The sequence below is a fragment of the Cnephaeus nilssonii genome (genome assembly GCF_951640355.1).
Source record: "Cnephaeus nilssonii genome assembly, chromosome: 5".
Classification (NCBI taxonomy): domain Eukaryota; kingdom Metazoa; phylum Chordata; class Mammalia; order Chiroptera; family Vespertilionidae; genus Cnephaeus; species Cnephaeus nilssonii.
The window spans coordinates 50,025,676-50,051,374 of NC_137076.1; the positions used below are offsets into that span (position 1 = coordinate 50,025,676).

Consider the following 25,699-nt stretch of genomic DNA (forward strand, 5'->3'; position numbering starts at 1 on the left):
TGATCGTTTGGAGCACAAATGCCTAGTAGTTGAGGGTTGATGGCATTTATTTTTTAATAATGTTTTTAAAATATATTTTATTAATTTTTTTTTTTTACAGAGAGGAAGGGAGAGGGCTAGAGAGTTAGAAACATCGATGAGAGAAACATCAATCAGCTGCCTCCTGCACACCTCCTACTGGGGATGTGCCTGCAACCAAGGTATATGCCCTTGACCGGAATCGAACCTGGGACCTTTCAGTCCGCAGGCCGACGCTCTATCCACTGAGCCAAACTGGTTAGGGCTTGATGGCATTTTTTGTTTTGTACTCATATTATTGTGTTATGAAGTATGCCTCATCTCATGGAAGGTAAATTTTTAAAATACACAGGAAGATCCTCATGTGTAACTAGAAAACAGCCAAATTGAGAATTTTTAAGAGAATACATTTGGAATCTCATATCCCTCACATATGTAAGATTTGCCTTCATGACTCATGTCAAAATAACTTAGTTCATAGTTTTGCATTAAACATATTAAATGGGCTCCTGTCTTCACCATATCCCATCTAGTTAACATTATTCTTACCCCTTTTGGGCAAAAGGGGACACTGGGCCTCAAAAATGTCCTTGCGTGGCTGTCATCACAGTCGGTAAGTGGTGAGAACAGGAATTGAGGTTCTGTGTTCCAGAGGCCATTCTCTCTTTGAATGCTCTGCGCTGGCCCTCCAGCCAGCACGGATGTATAGAGCCTGGCAGTTGAAGTGATGGTCTTTGTGCAGTGGGCATCCATCCACTGTGGTTTTCTGTACTGAGAATACAACTCGCGTTCAACATCCTTACATTTTATAAGCCATGTACTGTTTTGTCAGAGTGGGGAGACCTACCATTGAAATGCCTCAGTTAGGTATGAAACAAATGAAAATGCTAAATAGCATTGGGGAGACACTGCTGTGTGTTGCCCCAAGTATATAAATTGTGACAGCAGGCTTTCCATGTCGATTAAGGCAGGCGTTGAATTGAATTTGAGTAGAATTCAGTCATTAGTGTTCCTTCTTGGCACAGGTTCTAGCATTTTGTGTGGTACATGTTAAATTGCTTCACACTTTCAATTTGCTCTCTGAGTAGTCAGTGAATTCATGATTATGAGCCCATGGAGTGTGAAGAATATTCTTTCAAATGCAGGCAATTCAGGAAAGTGGTTTACAGTGTACATTATGTATGTAAATGACGTGTGAATGCCTTTGAGAAAATAAATACACTGTGAGAAGGTACATAAATAACTTGATCCTTTTCAATCCCAACTTGTCTAAAAGCCCTAAGATCCAAAGCTTGAAAGCTTTTAGTGTTCATAAGGTTAACTAAACTTCTTGGAATCCAGTCTAGTTTCCTAAGAGTAGAAAATCTGGTACATTCAAAATACATACTATATGTAATATTTATTATATTACAATTTCTTTGAAGGAAACATGTTTTTAGCAAAATATCAGGCTTTCTGGAGGGAGAGTTCCTGCTTATACTTGTTCTCTAACAAATGGGTAAGAACAAAATCTGGTAAAACAGGCTTCCCTTTTCTGTCTCCTTCTTTTTGAAACCTGGGGACAAGGGAAACTTTTTCTTTTATATATATTTTTAGTCCCAGGAGAAGAAATAGTATCTATCTGGACCTGGATGGAGCGTAGACTGAAGGCAGTCGTTCGGGGAGAAATAATTGGGATTTGCCATCTGGAATGGGTAACGGAAGTAATGACCTAAATCTGGGGCCTTCTGTTGCCTTATGTTTCTATGGGGGAAAGAGATTTGTGAACCAGTGACCAAGAGTTAAAATACCGAAGGAAGATGATGATTATAGAGCACACCTCCCTAGTGTCCCAGGGTTCAGATGTTTGCAGTAAGAACAGATCTCTAGTGTATATAGTGGAGCTCAGAGTTGGGATGCAGCTTCATGCACAAAAGTGTAGGCTGCAAAAATGAGTATCCGATACTCTATCTTATTTCTATATTGAATTGCACCTGTTGCTTAGTGTTTAAGATAACTTGCCTTATGTCACTCAGTGATGGAATTAGATTTTGAATATGAAACTCTGGATGTCATGTGTTGCTATCGTTGCCATGATGTTTCTTCTTTTTTACTTTTAGGGGGCACTAGTTCATTTTTGAAAATTGGGGTTGGCTTCAAAAATTATATTTTAAGATTTCAGGGAGGCAGAGTAGTCTTTGGAGTTTGATGGACATGGGTTCTAATATTGGACCTACCATATAGTAACTGTGAGGCTTTTGGGCACAATATTTAACCCCTTTAAACTTCAGTTTTCTGATCTATAAAATGGAGATGGTGTTATGATGCTTGTATTATTTGAAGAACTAAATGAATGTAAAGTAATGATCACTTTGTCTGGAACACAGTAGTAAACACTGTATAATTTTTATTCATAGTAGCATAAATATATAGGAGGTGGAAGATTATTCTTGAATTGCAACTGATTATTTGTGGGAAGATGATCTTTATAAAAAACATTTGTGGGATAAAGTTCATTTTTCTTGCCACCATATGTGCATATCTCAAGTCCTCTAAATATTGCAATTGAGAGGTTAAAACCCTAAATAGACATTTTTGTTTGGAAAGATATCAGAGGTTAACAATATAAACATGTCTATGTGTTGTTTTCTTGGCTACTTGCTCAAATGCTTGATATACTAAAAACATACTGACAATTTTCAATTCACATGAACTAATGTGTGAATAGAATCTTGGCCATCTAGTCTTCCAGTAATTTCTGGTTCAGATTTTATTTGCCATCTGGATTAATTTGAAGAGCTTACATACTCACAATCCTATGTTTACGCAGAGTTAAATTTAAGCACATGGCTCTAAGCTAGAAATATTCATAAATTCATCAACGCTTTATTGAACACTTCCTGGGAGTGAAACATGGATTTATCTTTGGGTTTAAGAGATATGAAATATGATACAGTGTCTGATCTGGTGTATTCTTAACGTTACCATTTGCAGGTAGATATTAGTTTATGTATAAATACTTGCTTATATTCAAATCACATAATTGTATGCTAAATTATTCCAATTTAGTATTTGAAAACAGATACTATTATATATTATGATAATCAGAATATATATTCTTACAAATATTTCCTGGAATATGCTTTATTTATGGTATACAGTAGTCTCCTCTTACCTGTGGGGGATACATTCCAAGACCCCAAGTGGAGGCCTGAAACTGTGGATAGTACCAAACCCTATATATTCTATGTTTTTTTCTATTTATACATACCTTTGGTAAAGTTTAATTGATAAATTAGACAATTTCATGGATAGAAGATTTTGTTTAGCAACCCTAGCATATAATTTTCTTTTTTATTTAATCAAAAACTTTCAACTTTTCACTTAAAGGGAGCAATTTATGGCTTCTGTTTGGCATATCCAAATTGCCAACCTCACTACTATTGAACTTTGGGGCATTATTAAGTAAAATAAGTGTTTCTTGAACACAAGCATTACTATACTGTCACAGTTGGTGTGATAACCAAGAAGGCTGTTAAATAACTAACAGGCGAAGAGCTGTGAAGAGTTACAGAATTTTATGAAAGTGGTAAATAGTCTAATGCAGACAGAACGAAAGGTATGAAGCGTTTGTACTTTGGCAAGAAATGAGTCTGGAAGTTGCAATGTAAAGGATCTTTAGTTATCTGGTAAGGGGAGTGAACTTGATCTTCTTGGCAGTGAGAAGGAGATTTACTGAAAATTTAAAGTAAATAATTGGCTTGATTACAGCCACATTGTATAGATAGGAGGGGTTGTAAAGGAAGGGTTCATGTAGTTGGTATAGGAAGTAAAGAGCAAGTGAAGCAGGGAGATAACTTGTTAGAGTTGTAGTAGAAGTCAGTGTTGAAGAGTGCTTGCATTTGGAAGGAATGAGTAGTTACAGAAAAGAGGGATTGGATTTAAGAAACCAGTCGCCAACTGCTTGGCCTTGAGGTGAAAGGTCAAGAGAGTAGAAAAAAAGGAGGAGCCAAAGATGATGTCTTCATAGCTGTATACTTGAGTGATTGGAGACAGTGATACAGGTGAGTAAGGTGAGAAAGAATAAAAAGACAAGTTTGTGTTTTGTAAAGCAAATAAAGTTGCTTTTGAGATCCTTGGAGTTGTATGTAATTCTTAATGTTTGTTTTCTCAGGTCCCCTCATGTTGTTCTTCAGGAGTATAATAGTCATATTTGGACTTTTGTGTTCTATATTAAGTTTGAAATCAATTTGTCAGATCCCACTGTTTAGATTTAGATTGGAATTGCACTGGCTCTATAAGTTAATTTTGAGAGAATTATTATTATTATTATTTTAATATATTTTTATTGACTTCAAAGAGGAAGGGAGAGGGATAGAGAGATAAAAACATCAATGATGAGAGAGAATCATTGATCAGCTGCCTCCTGCACGCCCCCTACTGGGGATCGGGCCTGCAACCCAGGCATGTGCCCTTGGCTGGAATGGAACCTGGGACCCTTCAGTCCGAAGGCCACTGAGCCAAACCAGCTAGGGCAAGAATTATTTTTATGATATTGAATCTTCTAAGTTATGAACGTTGTATATAATTGCATTTGTTTAGACTTTATTAGTGCTGTTTATTGAATTTTTAATATTTTTATCTGTAAAGTTTTTTTCTGCACATTTGATAGATTTATTCATTTATTTTCTATTTTTTCATAATATGAATGTATACTTTTAAAAAAGTTTTCTGTGGCTGTTTGTTGAAATGTATTTGATTTAAAAATATATATTTATGTTGATTTTAGATAGGAAGGGAGGAGAGAGAAACATCAATGATAAGAGAGAATCATTGATTGGCTGCCTTCTGCCCCCCTCCCTCCGCGTTCTTGGGGATCAACCCAGGCATGTGCCCTGACCAAGAATCGAACCTCAACCTCTTGGTTCATAGGTTGATGCTTAACCACTGAGCCACAGCATCTGGGCTGTATTTGATTTTTGACATACTTTTTATCTAGCATCCTTACAGTATCTCATTAGCTTTTATAATTTATCTGTATAGTCTTCATGTAGGCAATAAAGTAATCTGAAATAAATGTACTTTGTTTCTTCCTTTATCATCCTTATGCTTTTAGTTTAATTTTCCTTGCCTAACTTTGCTGATAGTCTTCCAGTGTTGCACGGAAGTGATGACTGAGGGCTAGCTTATTCTGTTTCCAGTTTTTAAGAGAATGCTTTCAATTACTTACCAGTTATGCCATTTGATGTTTTCTATTAAAAAATAGATACTTTTTTAAAAATTTTATCAGATTAGGAATTCAGCATTTACTGAGATGATATAATTATCTTTATTTTCCCTTTTAATGTGGTGAATTAGAATAATTGATTTAATAATATTAACTCACTTTGCATTCCTGAGATGAACCCAATTTTAGCATGATCCATTATAAGCATACCTTGGAGGTATTAAGAGTTTAGTTCCAGATCACTGCAATAAAGCAAATATTGCAATAAAGTGAGCCACAATTTTTTTGGTTTCCCAGTGCATACAGAAGTTATGTTTACACTATGCTGTACTCTTTTAAGTGGGCAGTAGCATTATGTATAAAAACAACAATGTATATACCTTAATTAAAAGTATTTTATTGCTAAAAAATGCTAACTATGAACTGAACCTTCAGCAAGTTGTCATCTTTTTGCTGGTGGAGGGTCTTGCCTCAATATTGATGAAAACGTGGTATCTGCGAAGCACAGCAAAGCGAAGCACAATAAAATGAGGTATGGCTGATTTCTTTTTACATCCTTGGATTCAGTTTGTTACCATTTAGCTTGGAATTTTTGTTTTTATGTTTCCTAGTTAAATTGGCCTGAAACTCTTCTTTTACCGTTCTTGTTGGTTTTTGGTGTCAAGATTATATTAGCCTCACCCATGCTCTGGAATAATTTGTGCAAGATTGGAGTTATTTATTCCTTTAATGAAAGGATGTTTCTTTGCTTCTATTGGGTGTACTAACAGTTCATGAGAAGTTTAAACTAAATTTCCTGCTTGATATACTGGGCTACCACGGTAAGGTAAATTTAGAATGCCAACTTGCTTTGGGGATGATTTTTGGTTATGAGACTTCAGAGGGTATTTGCCTTTCTTCCCATACTTAGTTTCAAGTTTCAAGGAAATCAGTTCTTGTGCTGTTCCCTGGGGTGGTATAAATTTAATTTTTTTCTTCCTTATGACATTGGAGTCCCAGATTTGGGAGTCCTGGGTTATCCTACTAGACTCTCCAGCTTGGGTGGGCCTTGGACAGTATATTCTGTCCTCTGCACCCTGCTTGACAACAACAGCTAATAGTCATGTCAACCGAGCTTGGAAGTGCCCTCGGTTGAAAGCTGGCTTTAGTCTTCTGCTTATCTTTCTGGATCCCCTCCTTCACTCGACCATGAAAATGTTTTTATTCATTTTGTCATACATTCAGGGAGATTTTAAGATGTATTTTATTTAGCGTTTTTAGTTATGCAGGAAGGTCAGCCCCAGTACTTAGTCTGCCATGTTGGCAGAAGCGACATTCTCTAGAGAGGACTTTGAATGTTAAAAAGTTCTTGAAAATGTTAAACATTATTGGGCACTTCCTTATAGAATTTAAAAATTATGGCAATTAAATCGCTTTATTTAAAACTCATTTATTTATAAAATATAACCATAAAGTCTTCTATGAGAATATACCATATAATTAATTTTCTTAACATGGGGCTTTCATAATGATTAAGCTACCATTGGTTTTAGCTGACTTTTGAGGATATTCATTCAGCCCTAGTATGCACAAGACCTCTGGAAATTTCATGCATTATTTGTGAAAACTTCATTTTAAATGTAAACATTTTTATGCCCATTGCTTGGAAGGATTCAGTTCACATTTCATGGGGGAAGAACATACATGTGTAACTCAAACCAGCCATGGTGACTGCAGGGAAGAGGCTGCTTAAATAAAGCAGTACAAGTTGCCCGCACTGACCAGTGCTGCCTTTAGGCAGATTTGATTACTCTTTAACCTTGTGGAAAGAGCTATTTTTAGTTTTCCCTAAACTTTCCAGTCAGGTAGATCGGGAATATTTTCTGCATCTCTTCATACTGAATGCATTGGCTTTTACTGATTTGGAAAAAAATAGAGAAACAGCTCACCATCATTTGATCTCTTCAATTGTTAAAAAGCCATTAATAAGGTTTTTCTTGTTTTAAATTTTATATAAGAGGCATTTCTTTAACCTATTCTCACATGATTATTTAAACTTTTAATAATACAACTTTAACCTCAATTGACATTTACACGCATTCAAAATTTCCGGTATAACCTTTCAGTTACATAGGGCCTCAAAGGAAGTCTTATTCGTTAATTTGTAGAAATGTAGCTCTGGATGTACGTTTAGAATGTACTCCAAACTCCTCATATTAGATAGAGGTATTAGAGTGCTACTCTGAAGAACTAACCAATCCAAAATCATGCTTAACCTATCTTGGAGCAGGTGATGCAACCATGTGAAATTGGGGGTGGTGATTTGTTAATATGAACAGAAGTGAATTCAGAAGGTCACCCAGTGCCCCACAGTGTGTCATTCACTGATTTATTATGGCTTCCTGAAAATATGTCATTAATGATTTCTTTGAATTAAGCAGTGCTCTCTTTTTCTGCCTCTTTTCTTTTAAAATATAAATACTCTATGCTGGGTTAACGTTAAGTTATTAACATGAAAATCATTAACATGAAAGGTCAGGCTCATTTCATAAATGTGCGAGGCAGATAGAGAGTAAGAAGGTGGAGAAAGCAGCTCTTAGAGTCACTCCAGCCTACTTTACACTTTGCTTTCGGGCAGCTCATGGTCTGGGTTTCCCAATGACTCTCTTGTCCTTTAACCTTTTGCATTCTTTATATTGTTGCCTCTGCATTATTCTTAGTGATTCTTAGCCTTGTTCTGTGGTGTGGTTATAAAGGTTTTTCTTCTCTAAAGAAATTATTCTGACCTAACTTTAGGAGATTTCATCCTCAAGGTGGTAGCTGTTTCTCTCAACTCTATTCCTTCTCACAGCTCCAAATTGTGCTTGCCATTTTGAGTCATCAGTAAGCATGTAAGCTAGTACTGAGCTTTTGAGTGGGATTATCACTTGATAGTCTTACAAACTTCCACAGACTGATAATTTTTAAACTGCTTTAGTAAGGTTCTCTATATGGGTGAGTGTTCACTACTTATAGAAAATTTTCTCTAAATTGAATGATCATATTTACTGATATGGGATTAGATAATATCTTAATAAATTCAAGCTGTGTGAGCTGCTTCTGGCCAGGATGGAGTAACAGGGACCAGGTTTATCATTGTGCCTGAAGCGATTAACAAAATAGATAAAATATATGGAACAATATTTCCCAAGACATTGAGCATCAGGCAACAAGGACACCAGTTTTTGGGAGATAGGGAATCAATGAATTTAGCCCTATGATTACATTAGAACAGGGTAGGAGAATCCAGGCAGAGACCAGAAGTCTCCCTGTGTTGAGGAGACGGAGCTGTGAATCCAAGGCAGCTAGAGTTTTCAGGGCAAAGTGCCAGAGAGGAGAGAGCAGCACAGATAAAAAAATCCTGGAGCACTACAGAGAGTTCTTACATTTATTCTGCAGAATGTCCAACCCTAATGTTCAGCTGACAACTGATTAGTGTGTTCATGTAACAAGGCTACCAAAGGCTCAGGAAATACCCACCCAAAGAGATAAAAGGGGAAAATCCTTGGAGCTCACACAGAGCAAGTAATAGTGTTCTGTTCTCATCAAACAGAGTGAAAAAAAAACCTCATATTTATTGGACATCAGGTAGAATCCTGAGAAGAATTTTTCCACAATATTGGGGAGTACTTTGCTCTAGACTAAACACTACTCTGGTCCTATCTAACAAAGCTTGAAAAACAGACTACCAAGGATCCAAGTAATTTAACTGCTCCTCAGAACAAAAGTAAAGATTACTTATAGGAATATAAACATATCCAGCAACTAACAAGTTAAAATTCAACCACTATTGCATCTGGCATCCAATCAGTATTGCAGCATCATTTTAAGAGGCAAAAATATTGGAAATAATTGGACTGTCTATCTTCGGAAAATGGTGACCAAAATACGTTATATTCTTAGTAGAGAATGTAATAAAGATATTGAAGAGAATTAACTAAGCATATATCTGTTCATCTAGAAAGATATTTATAGTGTAATAAATGAAAAAAAGTGTTCCAAAACAACTATAAAAAGTATGTATTTGTGAAATATTATGTACAGATAAGAAATAGAGAAAAAATAGAAAAAGATATGGAAGATACATACAGGCTGTTAGTATTTATTACTTGAGGAAATGGACTTGGAGTAAGATGTGCTATATAATTTTTTCTTTTATATAATTGCATTGTTTTACTTGTAAAATAAGCATAAATTACTTTGCAATTTTTCAAAATTTAAAATATTTAAGAGGAAAAACAGCAAAGACTATATGGGAATATTAAAGATTTTTGTAATATAAAATAATAGTAGAGAAATATTAATTTGATGATATACTTTTATTACAACTGCAAAATTGTGATATACACATGGATAAGAGTCAGTAAGAAATTCAGAGTGATAGATGTATGTATAGTTATCCCCTTTTTATATCTAAATGTTTGTGATAGTTCTGTTATGTAAAGTATGTAAAATATAGATGGATGTGGACAAATGTAGATGAGAAAATGTAAAAATGTAAAAGTGAAAGGTATTAGAATATCATACTTATGAATTATTTTTATTTTTAATTTCCTCAAAGTTTAGGTAATGTTATATTTATAATAATAAGCTTGTAAAGAACCACAAAAATATGATTCACAAAGAGGACAAAAATCAACCAAATAAACGTTTCTCAGAAGTTGGACATGTGATAGAACTACTAGACAAAGACATAAAAATAATTATAATGGTACTAGAGGCTGGGTGCATGAAATTTATGCAAGGGTAGGGTCCCTAGGCCTGGCTGGCAATCAGGGCTGATTTGGGACTTCCAGCTGCTGGCCAGGGCCTTCCTTCCAACTACCAGCTGGGGCCTTCCTTCATTCCACACCGCCCCCTGGTGGTCAGTGCACGTCATAGAGAGCGATCTAGCTCCCAGTCTCCAGGTCGAACTCCCAAGGGGACACTTTGCATATTAGCCTTTTATATAGATAGATTTCATATGTTCAAGAAGCTAGAAAAAAACTTAAGCTGATATACGGAGACATGAAGGATATCAAAAAGATCTAAATCAAAATTTTAGAGATAATTAGCCAGTATCTGAGATTAAAAATGCACTGGATGGTATTACCAACAGGTTATACACTGCAGAAGAAAAGATTAGTACACTTGAACCCAATACAGGAAACTATGCAAAATGGAACACAAAGAGAAAAAGACTTTAAAAGCAAGAACAGAGAATCAGTGAGCTGTGGGACAACATCAATATGCAAGTAATTGGAGTTCCTGAAGAAGAAGAGAGAAAGGGAGGTGGAATGTGGTTGGTGAAACTATTTGAAGAAATCATGGTTGAGAATTTCTAAATCTGATGGAAACAATGACTCTATAGATGCAATAATATCAACAAATTCCAAGTGCAAAAAAGAACATGAAGAAAACTGCACTGTGTCACATCATAATCATATTGCTAAAATCCAGTGATAATGAGAAAATATTAAAAGAAGCCAGAGAAAAGAATATATTACAGAAATACATACTAAGGAATTATTTATGGAGGTGCAAATATAAGCATGTCAGCAGATTTCTCATTTTAAGTAATGCAAACTAGTGGACAGTAGAGCAATGCCTTCAAAGTATTGAAAGAAAAACATTGCCAACTTAGAATTTTTTACACTGTGAAAGTATCTTTCCAAAATGAAGGTAAAATACTTTTGGGAGGTAAAGAACATACAAAAGTGGAAAGAATTTATCACTATCCAGTTTACCCTACAAGAAATGTTAAAAGAAGTCCTTTAAGTAAATGGCAGATGACAACATGAAACTCCGAATCTACTCAAAGGAATCAGGAATGAGGTGCATAGGAAATGGTAACCACATTGGTCAACAAAGATTTTTTCCCATTGTTTAAATACCTTTCATTGTTTAAAATTTTTCTTCTGCTCTGTCTTTTATGTCTCATTTCACAAAGGATTTGGTGTCCTGAACACTCCCTCTTTATTGTGACTTTCCATACTTACACTTAGTTCTTATCTCCTGGGCCATATTTACCTTGTCATCTTCCCCACCCTGCTGTCTTCCTGTTTACTGGCATACTCTGCATCCCTGCCTCCTTGGACTTAAAAACACGCACACCTACTTTTATAAAGTTGAGTTTTGGTTAAAATTAGTATCAAATATAACAACATTAAAGAGAGTATATAATAATTAAGAGTGATAAATATTGGACATAGTTTATTATGATTAGGAGCTGAAGTAAAGAGATAGTACTCAAGTGTGTTAAGACCAAAGTTATGATTCTTAATCCAATTTCTAAAAGCATCATCAGTCACTTTTCTGCAGTGAGGTAGGTACCCTCGCTGTATTATAGGAATGACTCTGCTTCTCTATTTTTAGAGTAATACTGCTACAGCACATTTCTAGGATAGGAGCAGTATTCTAAACATTATACTGTATAGTTCAGGAGTCAGCAAACTGCTGGCTTGTTTTTGCATGCCCATTCTTTTATACATTGTCTATGACTGTGTTCATGCTACAATAGCAGAGTCGAGTAGATGCAACCACTAGACTTAGTATGGACCTCTTGCAAACCTAAATTATTTACTTTCTGGCCCCTTAAGAAAATATTTGCTAACCCCTATTGTTAATTAAAAGTAATAATAGCAAATATAACATTAACTATGTGCCAAGTTGTTTTACTATATTAAGTAAAACTATTAATTCTAATACTCATAAGAGCCACATGAAGTAAATACTGTTAAAATACCAGTTTAACTGAGGAAACGGAGAGTGGTTAGGTAATTTGTCCTAAGTCACAAAGCTAATAAGTGGTAGGGCCAGGATTTGAACAAAGGTGGTTTGACTCCAAAGTCTGGACTTTTAACAGCTGTCTCACACTGCTGCTCCAATGGTAGAAATAAAGGAAGCAAAGAATTTAAAAAAAGAATTCCAGCACATAGAATACATGGTGAATTTGTGGGTATCCAACTAATTTAACTGAAGAGCAGGGAATTATTTAAATTACAAGAAAGAAGATAAGTTATGTTTAATTAGTTTTAGATTAATTAGTGCAGTTTCTTCAGGCTTATCCATGAAAGAATGATTGTGTGACTAGTCAATTAAAAAAATTAGTTTTATTCACCCTTAGTAAATTACTTCTTTAATTAGGCCTATATCTCAGTTTTGTAATTTTACAGGATAGGAGACTCAGGCTTCTTTTGTCAGCTTTCCTATTTCTCTATCTTTTTTGTTTCTATTCAGTGTCATATCCATGGAACTGTTCCACCGAGAATCGAAATCATTTCCAAAATTTTAGTTTTACAACTTCGAGTTTTCCTTAAACCTGTTTTACATTTTCTGCATCGCTGTAATAGAGAAATCAGTAAGCATTTATTTCAGTAATTGTTTGCAACTGAAACATGTGGAACAAAACAGGCTCAAGAGATTCTGACAGCTTGCTTATTTTTCTTTAAAACTATTTAAGTTTGGGTTTTTGACACAGTGGTCTCAAAGCTTAAAAATTATAAACATACAATTTGAAAACTTTCTCCTTATGGAAAATATACTTGTGACCAGTGTTTAGCATGAGCTAATATTTAACCATGTGTCAGAATTATGCTTTTATAAAAGACCATTATCATGCTACAGCTTTATCCATTTTTGGACTCCAGCCATGATGTCCTTTCCCTGGTAGGGCCGTAATAGATATTTCTGTCAATGTGGGAAGCATGAGGTTTGTTCATTACGAGATGTTAAAGCAATTTCTGTTCATTGCATCCAAATAGCCACCTCAGTAATAGCAATATGAGCATTTTCTTTTACGAGGCACCTGTGGAATATGTGAGGAATTAAAGGGAATGTCTTGGAGAGAGTGTCTTGTCCTGCAAGGAGAGAACTCTATGGTCAGGAGTAATAGAATAAGAATATCGGTGATTGTGGTCGCAATGCAGAGCAAGGGCAGTTTCACATAGGACACTTTATAAACTTGTGGTAAGCTAAACAGCATTACGATATTGAAATACGTGTTCAGGACAATGATAGAAGTTGATGCGAAATAGAATAAATCTTTGCAACAAACCATGTTATAGTTGTAGCACGGGTTTTCTTGGGGGAGGAGTGGTGTTAATGCCAAGTTCATTTTCAATGCCTGCTATAGTCCCTGCTGGCAAAAGCTTTACTAAATTCCTTGAGTGATATATTTTATAAGCAGGAGCCAATCAGAGACCAAAACAGAGAAAAGTAATTGATGTTAAGGAAAAGAATATAGCGTTCAGAATACAAACTGTGTCATGCTCTTCAAGGACACGAGGAATCATGGGGTGGTGGAATAGGCACTCGGCTGAGAATCGGGACATTTGGACATGAGTCCTGGCTGTTTAACTTTCGGAAAGCCTTGAATCCACTTTCTCAGGGTTTAGGGTGTTGCCGAGATCATGCCTTTCATATAGGAAAGGATTTGTAAGCACATGAAAAAGGTCTGGGAGGACACACATATCAAAGAGTTACTTCTGGGGAGCAGAGTGGGCTTGTAGGGGCAACAAAGGGAGATTTTTACTTTCCTCATTAGTATTGTTTGGTTTCTTTCTCATGAACAAGTGTTACTTTCTTTAGTTTCATCCAAAAAGAAAAGTGAGTAAAAACTGTAAGACAAAATTTAATTAAGCAATTTCTAGACATTGATCAAAGATGTCGTTTATATGCATTTGATCTTAGCCTTATTTCCTCCAATAAAATTAGGGAGTTTGGTCAGAGTCCCTAAAACCAATTCCAAATCTAGCATTCTATGATCCTACGGAGAGCCACATGTTTTAAAATATGGGCACTTCCCTCATCTTTAATAATAAAAGGGTAATATGCTAATTAGACTGGACATCTTCCGGATGTCATTCCGGACGTCCTTCCTGACGAAGCTGGGGCCCGAGGGAAGCCAGCCCGGGTCCCGGGGGCCTGTGAACAGCCCAAGGGAAGCCAGCCCGGGTCCTGGGTACCAGAGGAAGCTGGTACTGGCAGCTGGGGAAGGAAGGCCTACTGTGCATTGGGCCTCTAGTTACTATATAAGAAGGGATCTTTCAACTAATGTGTTCAAGAAAATCAAGTAACTGAAATACCCTGGTATATTGTAATGCTAAAATTGTAATTTGGATCAGTACTAAGTAACGGAGTAAAATAATACATTATTTCACATAATTACACCAAACACTTGACTGTTAATATTGCCCATCATACAATTTTACTTAGAAGGACATTAGGGCTTTTTAAAATTAGCTAAAGTAGCCATGTTCACATAGCTGCTAAATGGTGAAACCCAAGCCTGGGTCCTAAGCCTGAAATCTTTTTTTTTTTTAAATTCTTATTGTTGAAAGTATTACATATGTCCCCTTTATTCCCCATTGTCCTCTCCCAGCCCACCCCCACCCCCAGCCCAGGCCTTCACCCCCCTATTATCTGTGTCCATTAGTTATGCTTATATGCATACAAGTTACTTAGTTGATCTCTACCCCTCTCGCGCCACCCCCCCCCCCCCCATTCCTCCCTTCCTTCCTTCTGAGGTTTGATGGTCTGTTAAATGCTTCCATATCTCTGGATCTATTTTTGTTCATCAGTTTATGTTGTTTATTATATTCACAAATGAGTGATATCGTGTGATATTTATCTTTCTCTGACTGGCTTATTTCACTTAGCATAATGCTCTCCAGGTCCATCCATGCTGCTGCAAATGGTAGGAGTTCTTTCTTTTTTACTTACTAAATACATCTGCTCTCTCAAGTCTTTTGGGGTGTAAACTTCCGTGATATGGGGAAGTAATGATTTACTTTCGTTTACAAAGTGAGAAAACCAGAGTATGTTTGATTTTCATCAAGTGCTTAATTTCTAGACCCCACTTCCTTTTCAAGTTAATTTTTCAATATAACTAAGTTAACAGCTTCCACCTCCTTTCTGTGTGCCTCACATGATTTACTCTATCTCCCTATTCTTCCATCATAAAATGCATTACCCACATTTTAATGTTTCTGAAACACAAATATTTCTCAATTTATGGGCCTGTTTAATGTGACAATATTTCTTTTTTTCTACAGTAAAATTGAAGTAAAAAACGTTCTTAAAAACTATATTGTCTTTGAATCCAGAAAGTAAGACAGTAGATGTTCTTTTGGCTGCACTGTTGCCATCGTTAACAGTCTAGGGCAGTGATGGGCAACCTTTTGAGCTTGGTGTGTCAAACTTCGCCAAAAAACTGAGCATAACTCGGGTAGTGTGTCACTTTTGAGGAAAAAACATTATTTCGCAAATGTTTCATCCTCGGCATGCGGCCCGTGTCATCAGAAATGGCTACGTGTGTCAGTGCTGACACGCGTGTCATAGGTTTGCCATCACTGGTCTAGGGGCTGATGCATGGTTTCCTTTGTATCTTCCTGGTCTTAACACACAGTCTAATTCAGATCTTCAGTGTGAGTCTCTGAATTGTCAGCCATGGAGCCCTGCTCGATTGGACTCCCTCCTCCGTTGCCTCCTAATTCTCATTCCAAAACGTGATTTAGTTTGTCTTCTGTTCTGGTTTCCTAATCAATTTCTGTGACCCATGTGAATACCTCTCCAACCTGTCAGAGGATCAGAATCACCTAGAGAAAAATGTTAAACTTGGGATTCCTCAGTATAACTCAGAAGTGCAAAACCAGTTGCTGGAATTGGGACCTGGAAATCTATGTTGCAAAGTGTGCTTTCATGCAGAACCAGGCTGGGAATCCTGGTCCGTGTGACACGTTGACCTGAAGCCAGTGCCCATGTAGGTTTTCTCCCGGTTCAGCGCTCTGGGTTCTTCACTAGGTTTTGGGAGTTAGGGAATTGGATATCATTCTGTCACGGCGCTTGGATTAGAAACTTACGTATTGAGAATTTCCATAGAAGGCATTCTAATCTCTAAGAACATGTGTCTGCTTATACTTATGGTTGTGTAAGCATATCATAGTAAATTGCATTTAGAATAATATTCCCAATAGAGGTATTCATTTTACCATATAACTAACAAAAGCCTTTAGGGCTGAGTTCTTTTCTTTTCCCTTCTCTAATCAAATATAAAACACTTTATGCATTGGAGTTTCAGGCAAATATTTTTTAGAAATTATGATCACCATACCACATGACTGTGAAGTAATCACATGTTTATTCCAAACAGTATTTAAAAGAAGAGGGTTCGGCCAATTTCCCAGTGGATACATTTTGTATTTGAATAGTAAGTCCAGATCATTGATTTTTTTTCCAATCCCCTTTAGTACTCGTGAGTTTGTTATGTTTAAAATATTCAATGAGAATAAAGTTATTTATATTAAATAACATAGCGAATATTTAATCAATATCTACAAAATGCTAGGAATCTTATTAGATGCTAGAGAGGCACATGGTTTATGTCCTCGTGTTGCTGACTATTCTTTTTTTATTGTGTGGAAAGGAGCCTTTTCAGAGCCAAGTGTTCGTGTTTGGCACCTCATGCTACTTTTCTCCCAGGGACAGCACACATAGATTACTTTTTGAACTATGGCTTAATTACAAAGAACTGTATAAAGCAAATAGAGTGATATATAATTTATTCAGGGCAAAGCTGATCCTGCTTAGGTATGAAAGTCAAGTTGAAAATATGTTAGTACCGTGTTCCAAAATGGAATCCCGTATTACTGAGCCTTCCTCCTGCATCTTACCCCTAATTTGCAGTTGTGCAAAATAACAGTTGTCTCCTAGGAGCCATTTAAACCGAGGTACTCTGTGAAACACTTATAGTGCAGTTTATAATTATTTATAGCATACACCAGGGCAGTTCCAAAACTCTAAGAAGTCAATGCAGTTAATCTCTGTAATCCTCTCATTCTTTACCTTCTTTAGTTGCCTTTAGCACCAACAAGAAATGTTTAAACTCTTTTCAGGAATGTTTATTTGTTTATACCCATTACCCTCATTAGATAGTATTTTCTGCTTAGCTTTCATCTTTTACCATGTGTAAAATGTTCATAGGGTTTGTTTTTGCTTTGCTACCACAGAGAACAACAGGCTCTGCTAAAAAAGTTATATTCATGGGGATTTGGAGAAGTCTTGAACTTGTGTTACTTTTCCTAGATTTTTTTTTTTCTAAATGGACATTTACAACTTTTGGAGTCTGTGGAATGCAATTTGTACTGCTGTCCAAACCCATAGAATACACTGACTTCAGGCATCGTATCAAAGGTTTGCTGTTCAAGAGAGTTCAGTGCCACCTGAGAGACAGGGCAGTCCTCATTGAGAGAGTGGGACGTACCGGGGTAACAAGCCTGGACAATGACAGTGTCCTCAGGAAGAATGTGAACAGTCTGAGATGCTTGTAGATCGTCCTTGTGGGCTGTTGGGTTAGCCTGCCTCATTTTCACAGACGCCGGCAGAAACTTTTGTTTTAGAGGCAAAACGAGTATTGCACTTCAGGTTTGTGTGAGTTCTTCCTGCGGGTGCCGTGATGACATGAGCCGGGTGGATGGTGCTGATGCAAAGGAGTCGTGCCCCAGCTGGAATTTCTGAGCTTAGGGAACTCTCTTCCAATGGACTGAAGCAAACTTGTCCAGACTTTGCCCCAAAGAGATGTTGTACTGCTCAGCACACAAGTCTGCTCGCTGCCCTGTCTGCCTATAGGCCATTCTTTATACAGAAACCCTTGACCAGATAGTCTAGATCTAGAACAAAGGGTATCAGTACTTCTGCTCACGTGATGTGCTCCCAGGAGACCCTTGGAGAATTGTCTCCTAATAGTCCTGAACAATGAGTATGCTCATGGGTTAAACTGTTCCTACCAGAATTTTTTTATCCTGTCTACCAATTCTGGTATACTGGAGTATATCTTCTTATATCTTCATCATAGGCAATACTGATGATTAATAGTCCAGATCAAACATAAATGATTAGACATACAGAGGAGTGGAACAGCAGGTCATCATAGATCAGGCCCTATTTTGTAATTAGATGGCAAATGGTAGTGGCCTTTTGGGGTTCTAGGAAACATGTTACATAATAGCCCAAACTGGAATTTCCTTTTGAAGAAGATGGTCTGAGGAAAAAAAAAATGGAACAAAGAAAAAGCACCAGAGAAATAAGGTGCAGCTATTCAGGCAGCACTGTATAAGTACTGAGAGCAGGATTAAGTCTCTAGCCACAGTTTGATTGAAGGCTTGTGGTTAGGTTTGAATGATTAAGATGGAATGATCTGATGAACTACAGGTTTATAGCTTTCCTTGCCAGGTGCTTAATTGCCTGCAGGAAGATGGTGCTTTTGAAGTGTGTTTTGTATTCACTGTTCATATGATTGAGGTTATTAGTACTGAGGATTATTTATTTACTCAGTATGACCAACTAGAACGCTGAGGCCCACGGAGTCTGGGAGCCTTCCCTAAAGTCACACAAGGCCAGGAGCAGAGCTAATCTCTTATATCTCCCCATAGGGCATGTGCTTACTCCAAAGGTGCACATTATTTTAAGGTCAAAATGAAAGAATGAGAGAGTTAGAGTGAGGGAGAGAAAGAGTGAGAGAGAGAGGGGGAGTGAGGGAGACAGAAAGAGTGTTCTCAGCAGGAATTGTAATCCTCTATGTACAGAAAACTTCACTTGTCACTGTAAATACCTACCCAAATTAATGTTTGGGAACTTCCCAGAATGAATGCAGGTGCCTTTCAGTTTATGAATAGAGCTTGGCCCTAGTGTAGAAATATATTAATTGCCATTCATAATCACTTTAAAAAGATGAAAATCTGAGATGCAAATATAACACTGTCTTAAGCACAGTAAACAAACAATAAGCCAATTATAATTTGTCCAGGAAACTTTCAAGCATTGAGAAATTGGCCATGTTTCATGTTTGGTGAGAGGCAGAAAATGTCGGAGTAGTTTAACTACTTTCATCTATAGCAGTGATGGCGAACCTATGACACGCGTGTCAGCACTGACACGCGTAGCCATTTCTGATGACACGCAGCCGTGTGCCGAGGATGAAACATTTGCTGCTCCTGAGGATGAAACATTTGCGACTAGAGTCTTGGAGTTAGTTTTTTCCTCAAAGTGACACACTACCCGAGTTATGCTCAGTTTTTTGGCGAAGTTTGATACACCAAGCTCAAAAGGTTGCCCATCACTGATCTATAGTCAGAGGCTTTGGCCATATTCAGCTGGAAGGGATCTGAGAGAGCGTCTGCTGGGGTGATCTTCTTCCTTTGAAGAACCTAAGTTCTTGGAACCCTGTGGCAGGGCAGAGGGACCCACTGAGGACGAAGATCATTTAATCAGAGCCACTCTATTTTTACCACATCTGGGCCTCTGTTACTCAGAAATCAAACTCAAACTCTCACCAATACATAATATTTTGTATCTTGATAGGAGTTTGGGTACATGCATTTATTTAAACGAAGTGAATATACACTTACAATTTGTGTGTTTTATTATATTTGCATTTAATGTAAAAAAGTAAACAATTACTGAACTCAGTTGTAACATGCCACAGAACTTAGTGGGAGGTGTGCTGATGTCTGTGATGTATTTGGAAATCCACCAAAAATAAAGTGGGTTGATGGATGGATACACGTTGAAGCAAGGATAGTAATATGTTAATGGTAGAATGTAGACGGAGGGTATATGGGTGCTTACCGTATGTATGATTCTTTCAACTTGGCTATATGTTTAAAATTTTTCTTAATAAAGTATTTTGGGGAAAACTCACAATCATGTTTAACCTCTCCCATTTTTGTAAATGAGGAAAGTGAGAGTCAGACAGAATAAGGTTAAGACATTGGCAGAACAAGGACTAGAACAAAAATCTTCAAAGAACTGGTTCTGCTTCTTAGGTTTACATTCAAATTTGAACATTTGCTCCAAGATTTCTTTACCTAAATGTCAGAAAAATCATGAGTAATGTCAAATATGGGCGGGGGGGGGAGTCATTCTACAGGATTATCAACACCCCCCCTTTTTTTGGTTTATTTTCATGCTGGTAGCATTGAGGCAATTTTTATGCTTCTCCTAGTTCAATGTGTTAGAACCAATTGTGAACTTATATACGTATTTTATGGTATTTCTGAGCCAACTTTCCATTCTGTTTTCCACTCATATAAAAATGCATATGGTACTTCTTGATCAGTATATTCCTCTTAAAGAATATAAGTGAAGATAAAGGTGGGAAAAAACAACACACAACAAACTGGTTTTGCTTCTGCTGTTTGGTATGTCAATGAAGGACTATCTAAGAATGACTTCTTTACTCTTATACCCTTCTAGAACTTTTAGACAGTAGGAATTTCTAGAGTCAAGACTGCCTAATGTTTGTGATATTTCTAAGTGTGAAAACTTGGGGAAATTACTTGCATTCTCTGAGTCTTTTTCCTTAGGTATAAAATGAGGATAATAGTATCCTACAGATAAAGGCAGTTGTGATAACTTTTAATAGTGGTAACCTTAGGGCTTGCTAGTGAAGGACTTACGTATAACATTTTATATGCATATTTTGTTTCATTTATTCTACTTTTTATTTATAGCTGACATCTACTTTCACAAGGGACTGTGCTCCTGGTTATTTATAGGATTCACATCTTCATTTGTCCTGTCAATAAAGCATACACACTCTAATTCTTACATTGTTTGCACAAAAGCATGAGACATCTGGAAAGCACATTTTATTAAGATTGGGTTTATTTATTTCTTAACTCTGTCGTCCTTGAAAAGACTCTTGCTTTCTCAAATTTTAGTGTTGATCACTGCTTTTCAGTTTCCTCCCTAGAAAGTTTAGTCATTAGTATAACTTTTAAAAATTGCAATATAAAGATGCCACTTTTTCATATTAAGTGGATCAAGGTATTGGTGTCAATTGTAGGCACAGTTTCAGACTGATGAAAATGTTAACTAGAAAGTTATTGAATACATTTATATTATCCATCTCAGCATGCATGTATATATGAGATAATAGTGTATCATTTGAAGGAGAAAAAATTTCAAGGTTATATTTACTATAGTTCAGTAGTTGTGTAAACCTTTCTTTGTCTATCATTTGTAATATTTTTTTGAATAACGTGATATTTTATAGTTTCCAAGAGTGATGAAATGATTTTATGGTACAGAATTATCAAATTTGGGGGGGGGGGGGAGCTGGGAGGAAACTTTGAAATCATCTGGAATTCTAGATTCCTGGTTTTTAATCTTTATTTCAGGAAATTAAAAAAAAACACACACTAATGTTTAGTCATATTCCAGATGTATTAAATTAGAATCTCTGTGAATGGGGCCTGAATAGTCTTAGTTTTCAAAACCTTCCATGATGTCAATGTCAGAATCATCCGCCTGTTTTTTTGGTTTGTTTTTTGGCTAACATTTAGAAAGGAAACACAGAATTGCTCTAGATTTTGGTGAAGTCACAGAGCTATTTACCTTCAAAATTGAAACTGAATCTTGGTCTCCTATTAAACCAGTGGTTTCACTCCCACACTGCTTTCCTTTGGCCAGTCCAGCTTCTGTTCTTTTATTGAGTTTATGTGGCTCCAAAAATCCTTGGGGTAGACTGCTTGTGTGTAGTCAGGCCTTGTTTTGGTGGATGAGCCTGAGGAATATCATACATTTGTATTTCCTGAAACACCGGGGAGTTCATAAAGATGTTGGCACAGCCCCTATATGCCTGAGCGGGACTGGTGGAGCTGGCCCATAAATAATAGAGCCTTCTGTGAGCAGGAGGAGGTACAGTGACACCTGAGTGGTTACACTTAGTTTTATGCACTACGTATTAATTAAATTATATTCCACATTATTCAGTAATAATAGAATGTATGTATATTAGGCTAGCTTTAGTTATGGGACATATATTAAGTTTATTTTAAAGATATTAGACTAAACAATAAATATTCTGTATTAAAGCTCATTTAAAATGATTTTATGATATTAATGCTTACGATTTTGTTCTTATTTATAAACAACAATATAATTTATATACTATCCACCACTAATTGGCTTTCTGTGTATGCCAGAATTTTAAAAAATAGGGAGTTATAATATTGTCATGCCATTAAAGCTAATGTCCAAGTGAATGGCAATATGGGAAAAATGTGTTTATAACCCTTTTATGATACTGTATATTCTTTGGATAGATACAGTTTATTCTAGGTTTTCATCACCATTTCTTGCTGTGGTGGGACAGTGTTATAGTCTCAAATGGCATGTGGCCAAACATGGATCAGTGTTAGGCCTTGAAGGCCTTGTTGAAAACACTCACTCTGGGATACTACTGTGCTTCTTTACTTCCAGACTGACCACTGCTCTAAGCAGTGTTGGGGCATTGCCTGGGCTGCCGAGCCCTTGAAGTCAAGAAGAAGCACCTGGACTTCTCATGATGGGAGGTCAGAGTCAATGTAAGTGACTTCCTAATTTGGGGGGCTGAATCCCTTCAGTGATTCCGATCTGTATGAAGTCAGCATATAAATGATTATATCCAGTGTCTGTTTTATGTCATCATCATACCCCAACATAATGCCACTTGGCCTAAAATAAAACGTTAGAAGTATTGCTCAGGTCATAAATTCTTATATATCTTTGGTGAAAAACATAGTACAAAAATAGGATGCATTCAGTTTTTGTTTTTGTTTGTTTGTTTCCTTAGGATTACCTATAGATATTTTTAATTCTGTGAAAATCCCACTTTGAGGAACTTGGAGTTACTTTGAAACTGTGTCAAGTGTAACCTAGTGAAAAATTAGAATATTTAATTTAAAAATTTTTTGGACTTTAAAGCTGAACATAAATGGGCTCATAAATGCATAAGTGGGAAAAGCTGCAAAATTTGAGAATAGTTTTAATATTGATATATTTGAGCATTGTTGTTAAACACTGTTGCTCAGTACAGATTTCTTTCTTTTCAATGTTACTTCCTGAGTCCCCAATCATGTAATAATTTCCAAGGTAACACTTAGTAAGCTGTTACAGGAAATACTTGGTAAATGTTCAAATGGATAATAGAAATAGTAGAAATAATGTTTGTTTGTGATAAATTACAGAAGACTAGGGTTGGATATTTCCTTTAGGGCAGAATAATGAAGTTATAATAAACAAAGATAAGAGGAGAAAATAATGATAGAATAGAAAATATTAAAATAATATCATTTTATTGTCTTCAAGTCCTGAGGATCTAAATCTCCTTTCAAATTGTTTTCTGTGCAGTTTATAAGTTATAAGATAATGGCATTTAAAGACAAGAAGAAAATTTCTCTTGTATAGTTGACTCCTGTGTAAAATTATAGTACTTCACTATATAGAAGGAAAAACAAAGTTCTGCAGTAAGCACAGATTCAAATTCGTTTGTATTTTTTTAATCTAGTGGCTTGGATCTAACTCATGCTTGAACTGATGTCATACAAATGAATGTTTTACGTAATGCTAATTTCCTTAATTTAATTCATCCTATAAAGTATTCAAACAGAGAGTCCTGGAAGAGCATGGTAATAGAGAAAAAAGCCCAGGTAGAGTTGACATTCCCATCCCCACATTACTTAAGTGTCATGTAAGTTCTGTGAGCACCAGCTCTCATTCCCTGTCCGCCTGCCTTCCTAGGTTGTTGTGAAGACCAAATGAGATCATAGATGTGAAAGTACTTTGTTAACTGTAACAAGCTGTAGAAAATCTAATATTTTGGGTGCAACACTTGGAACAAAACGTGTAAAATAATTTTGGTATTTTATTCAGCAACTTTAGAGAAGGTTGTCTTCTTTATATAAATTATATTTTTAAAAAGAGCAAGAAACAAAGTCATTAATATATAGTGGGCTGAAATACACAGAATAACAACGTAAATGTTTGGGAAAAGCAGCTTTAGTTACCATGGCATACCCTGGGATTTTCACTAGCTTCCTTTCTCTCTCTCCTCCGCCTTCTCTCCAACTTCTCCCACTTCTGCCTCTCCCGCTCTCCATTCTGTCCCCCCACCCACTTACTCTCCAAGGTCGGTTAGACTTTCTTGCCTGTTTCCTGACCTTGAGTTTTATACCTTCTTTACGGGTGTTATATCGCTTAAGACATCTGGCCGGTTTTGTATGAGGTTTTTGACACCTTACCCTTGATGTTTTGTAGTAAGACAGGGAGAAGTTCTAAGCTACTGGACCAGAAAAAGGAGCGTAGTCTTTGGTCTCCAGTGAGTCATGAAAGCACAGGTAGTGTTGACAGGTGTGCATAGCCGCACTTCAGCTGAGACTGTTCCTTGGTTTGAAACGCTTTAGTTAGACCTGTCACGACCATTTTCAGTTAACAAAACAAAACAAAACAACCCCACAAGACATGTTTAGAATGAAAACTCAGAGAAAAGTAGAAACAGAAAAGTAATGTTAAAACGGAAAGGAAGCAGAGCTTGAGAAGAAATACATAGAATCCTGCATTGCAAAGGTGAATTTTTAGATGGGACATGTGAGGAAGGCTGTTGGATGAGTGAAGAAGAACAAAGAAAACTCATTGTACCAGAGTTGCTCTGGCTTGTCTGAAAAGCTGACGGGGGCTCTGGAATTCTGGGGAGCAGTGTACACCAAATGACCTATGCCAACCAAGAACATTGGAAAGGGAGAAAAAAGGCCAAAAATGAATGGGTAAAAGGAGGTAAGGAACTCATTTATCTTGGCACTCATAGTTTAAACACACACTAAAGAGGAGTATCTGTTTTGAAATGATTTAAACTTATTAGCATGAAATACTTGCTGTGATTCTTTGTTTTTGGCTGTTTGTGTAACATGTAGTTGAAAGAGTGGCTAAGAAAGCTCAGTATTTGCTGAACACTGTTTACCATTCTGCAATTACCCCAAGGCAGAAAACTGGAGTTGCTTTTTCTCCATTTCCCTCTCCTTCATTTCTTTATTATTGCCAGCCTTTCCCTTCCAAACCTTTCTTTCCGTGTCTCTTTCTTCTTCCTTTCCTTCCTCATTCTCCATTCTCCTGCCCCAAGATTGTAGAATGACTTCCTTAGACTTACAAGCCCGGACTTGACAATGGGACATCTCAGCAGGGTTTTCCTCCAACATATCAATCATGCGTAATACCAATTCAAAAGAGACGCACATGCCATCTTGAATTTTCAACAATTCCCTGCTGCCTAAAGAAGCTGATATTGATAAAAGTTTAAAAACAGAGCATTACTTCAGTAATTTAGGCTCTGTGCTGGCATTGTCTTATGATTTTCAGAATTTATGTTTATGTAAACGCTGGGAAGTTTGGAACCGGTTCTTCAGATGGAGGCCACTCTTCTGAGGGTCAGGCACTGGTGCCAGCCCAGGATGGGAGAGGGTTGGCCTCTGCTCACCGGAGGTTCCTCCCTTTGCCTGGGCTGCCGTGTGTGTGAGAGAGTGATCGCCGAGCTGCTGTAGTGTACCTCTGTCTCTCAGGCAGGGATATCAGTAACTAGCTTGTAGCTGTCTTTGGAAAAATGACACTAAGGTACCCCCACTGAACAGAAGAATTGCAACAAGGCACGTTTCCTTTCCGGTGTGG

The 25,699-nt window shown here is 36.8% G+C and overlaps 1 protein-coding gene across 6 annotated transcripts in view; it reads left to right on the plus strand.

Annotated features, from left to right (window-relative positions):
- TLL1 (tolloid like 1) overlaps nt 1-25,699 on the plus strand; it is a 164,175-nt gene that overhangs the window by 7,569 nt on the left and 130,907 nt on the right. For 2 of the 6 annotated variants that reach the window (XM_079771103.1, XM_079771104.1), the window contains exon 2: nt 22,484-22,587. The exons of the other annotated variants lie outside the window; for them this stretch is intronic. In XM_079771103.1, coding sequence (XP_079627229.1) covers nt 22,566-22,587 — 22 coding nt within the window. In that variant the 5' untranslated portion in view covers nt 22,484-22,565. The remainder of the gene's footprint in view (nt 1-22,483; nt 22,588-25,699) is intronic. 6 annotated transcript variants of the gene reach the window in all.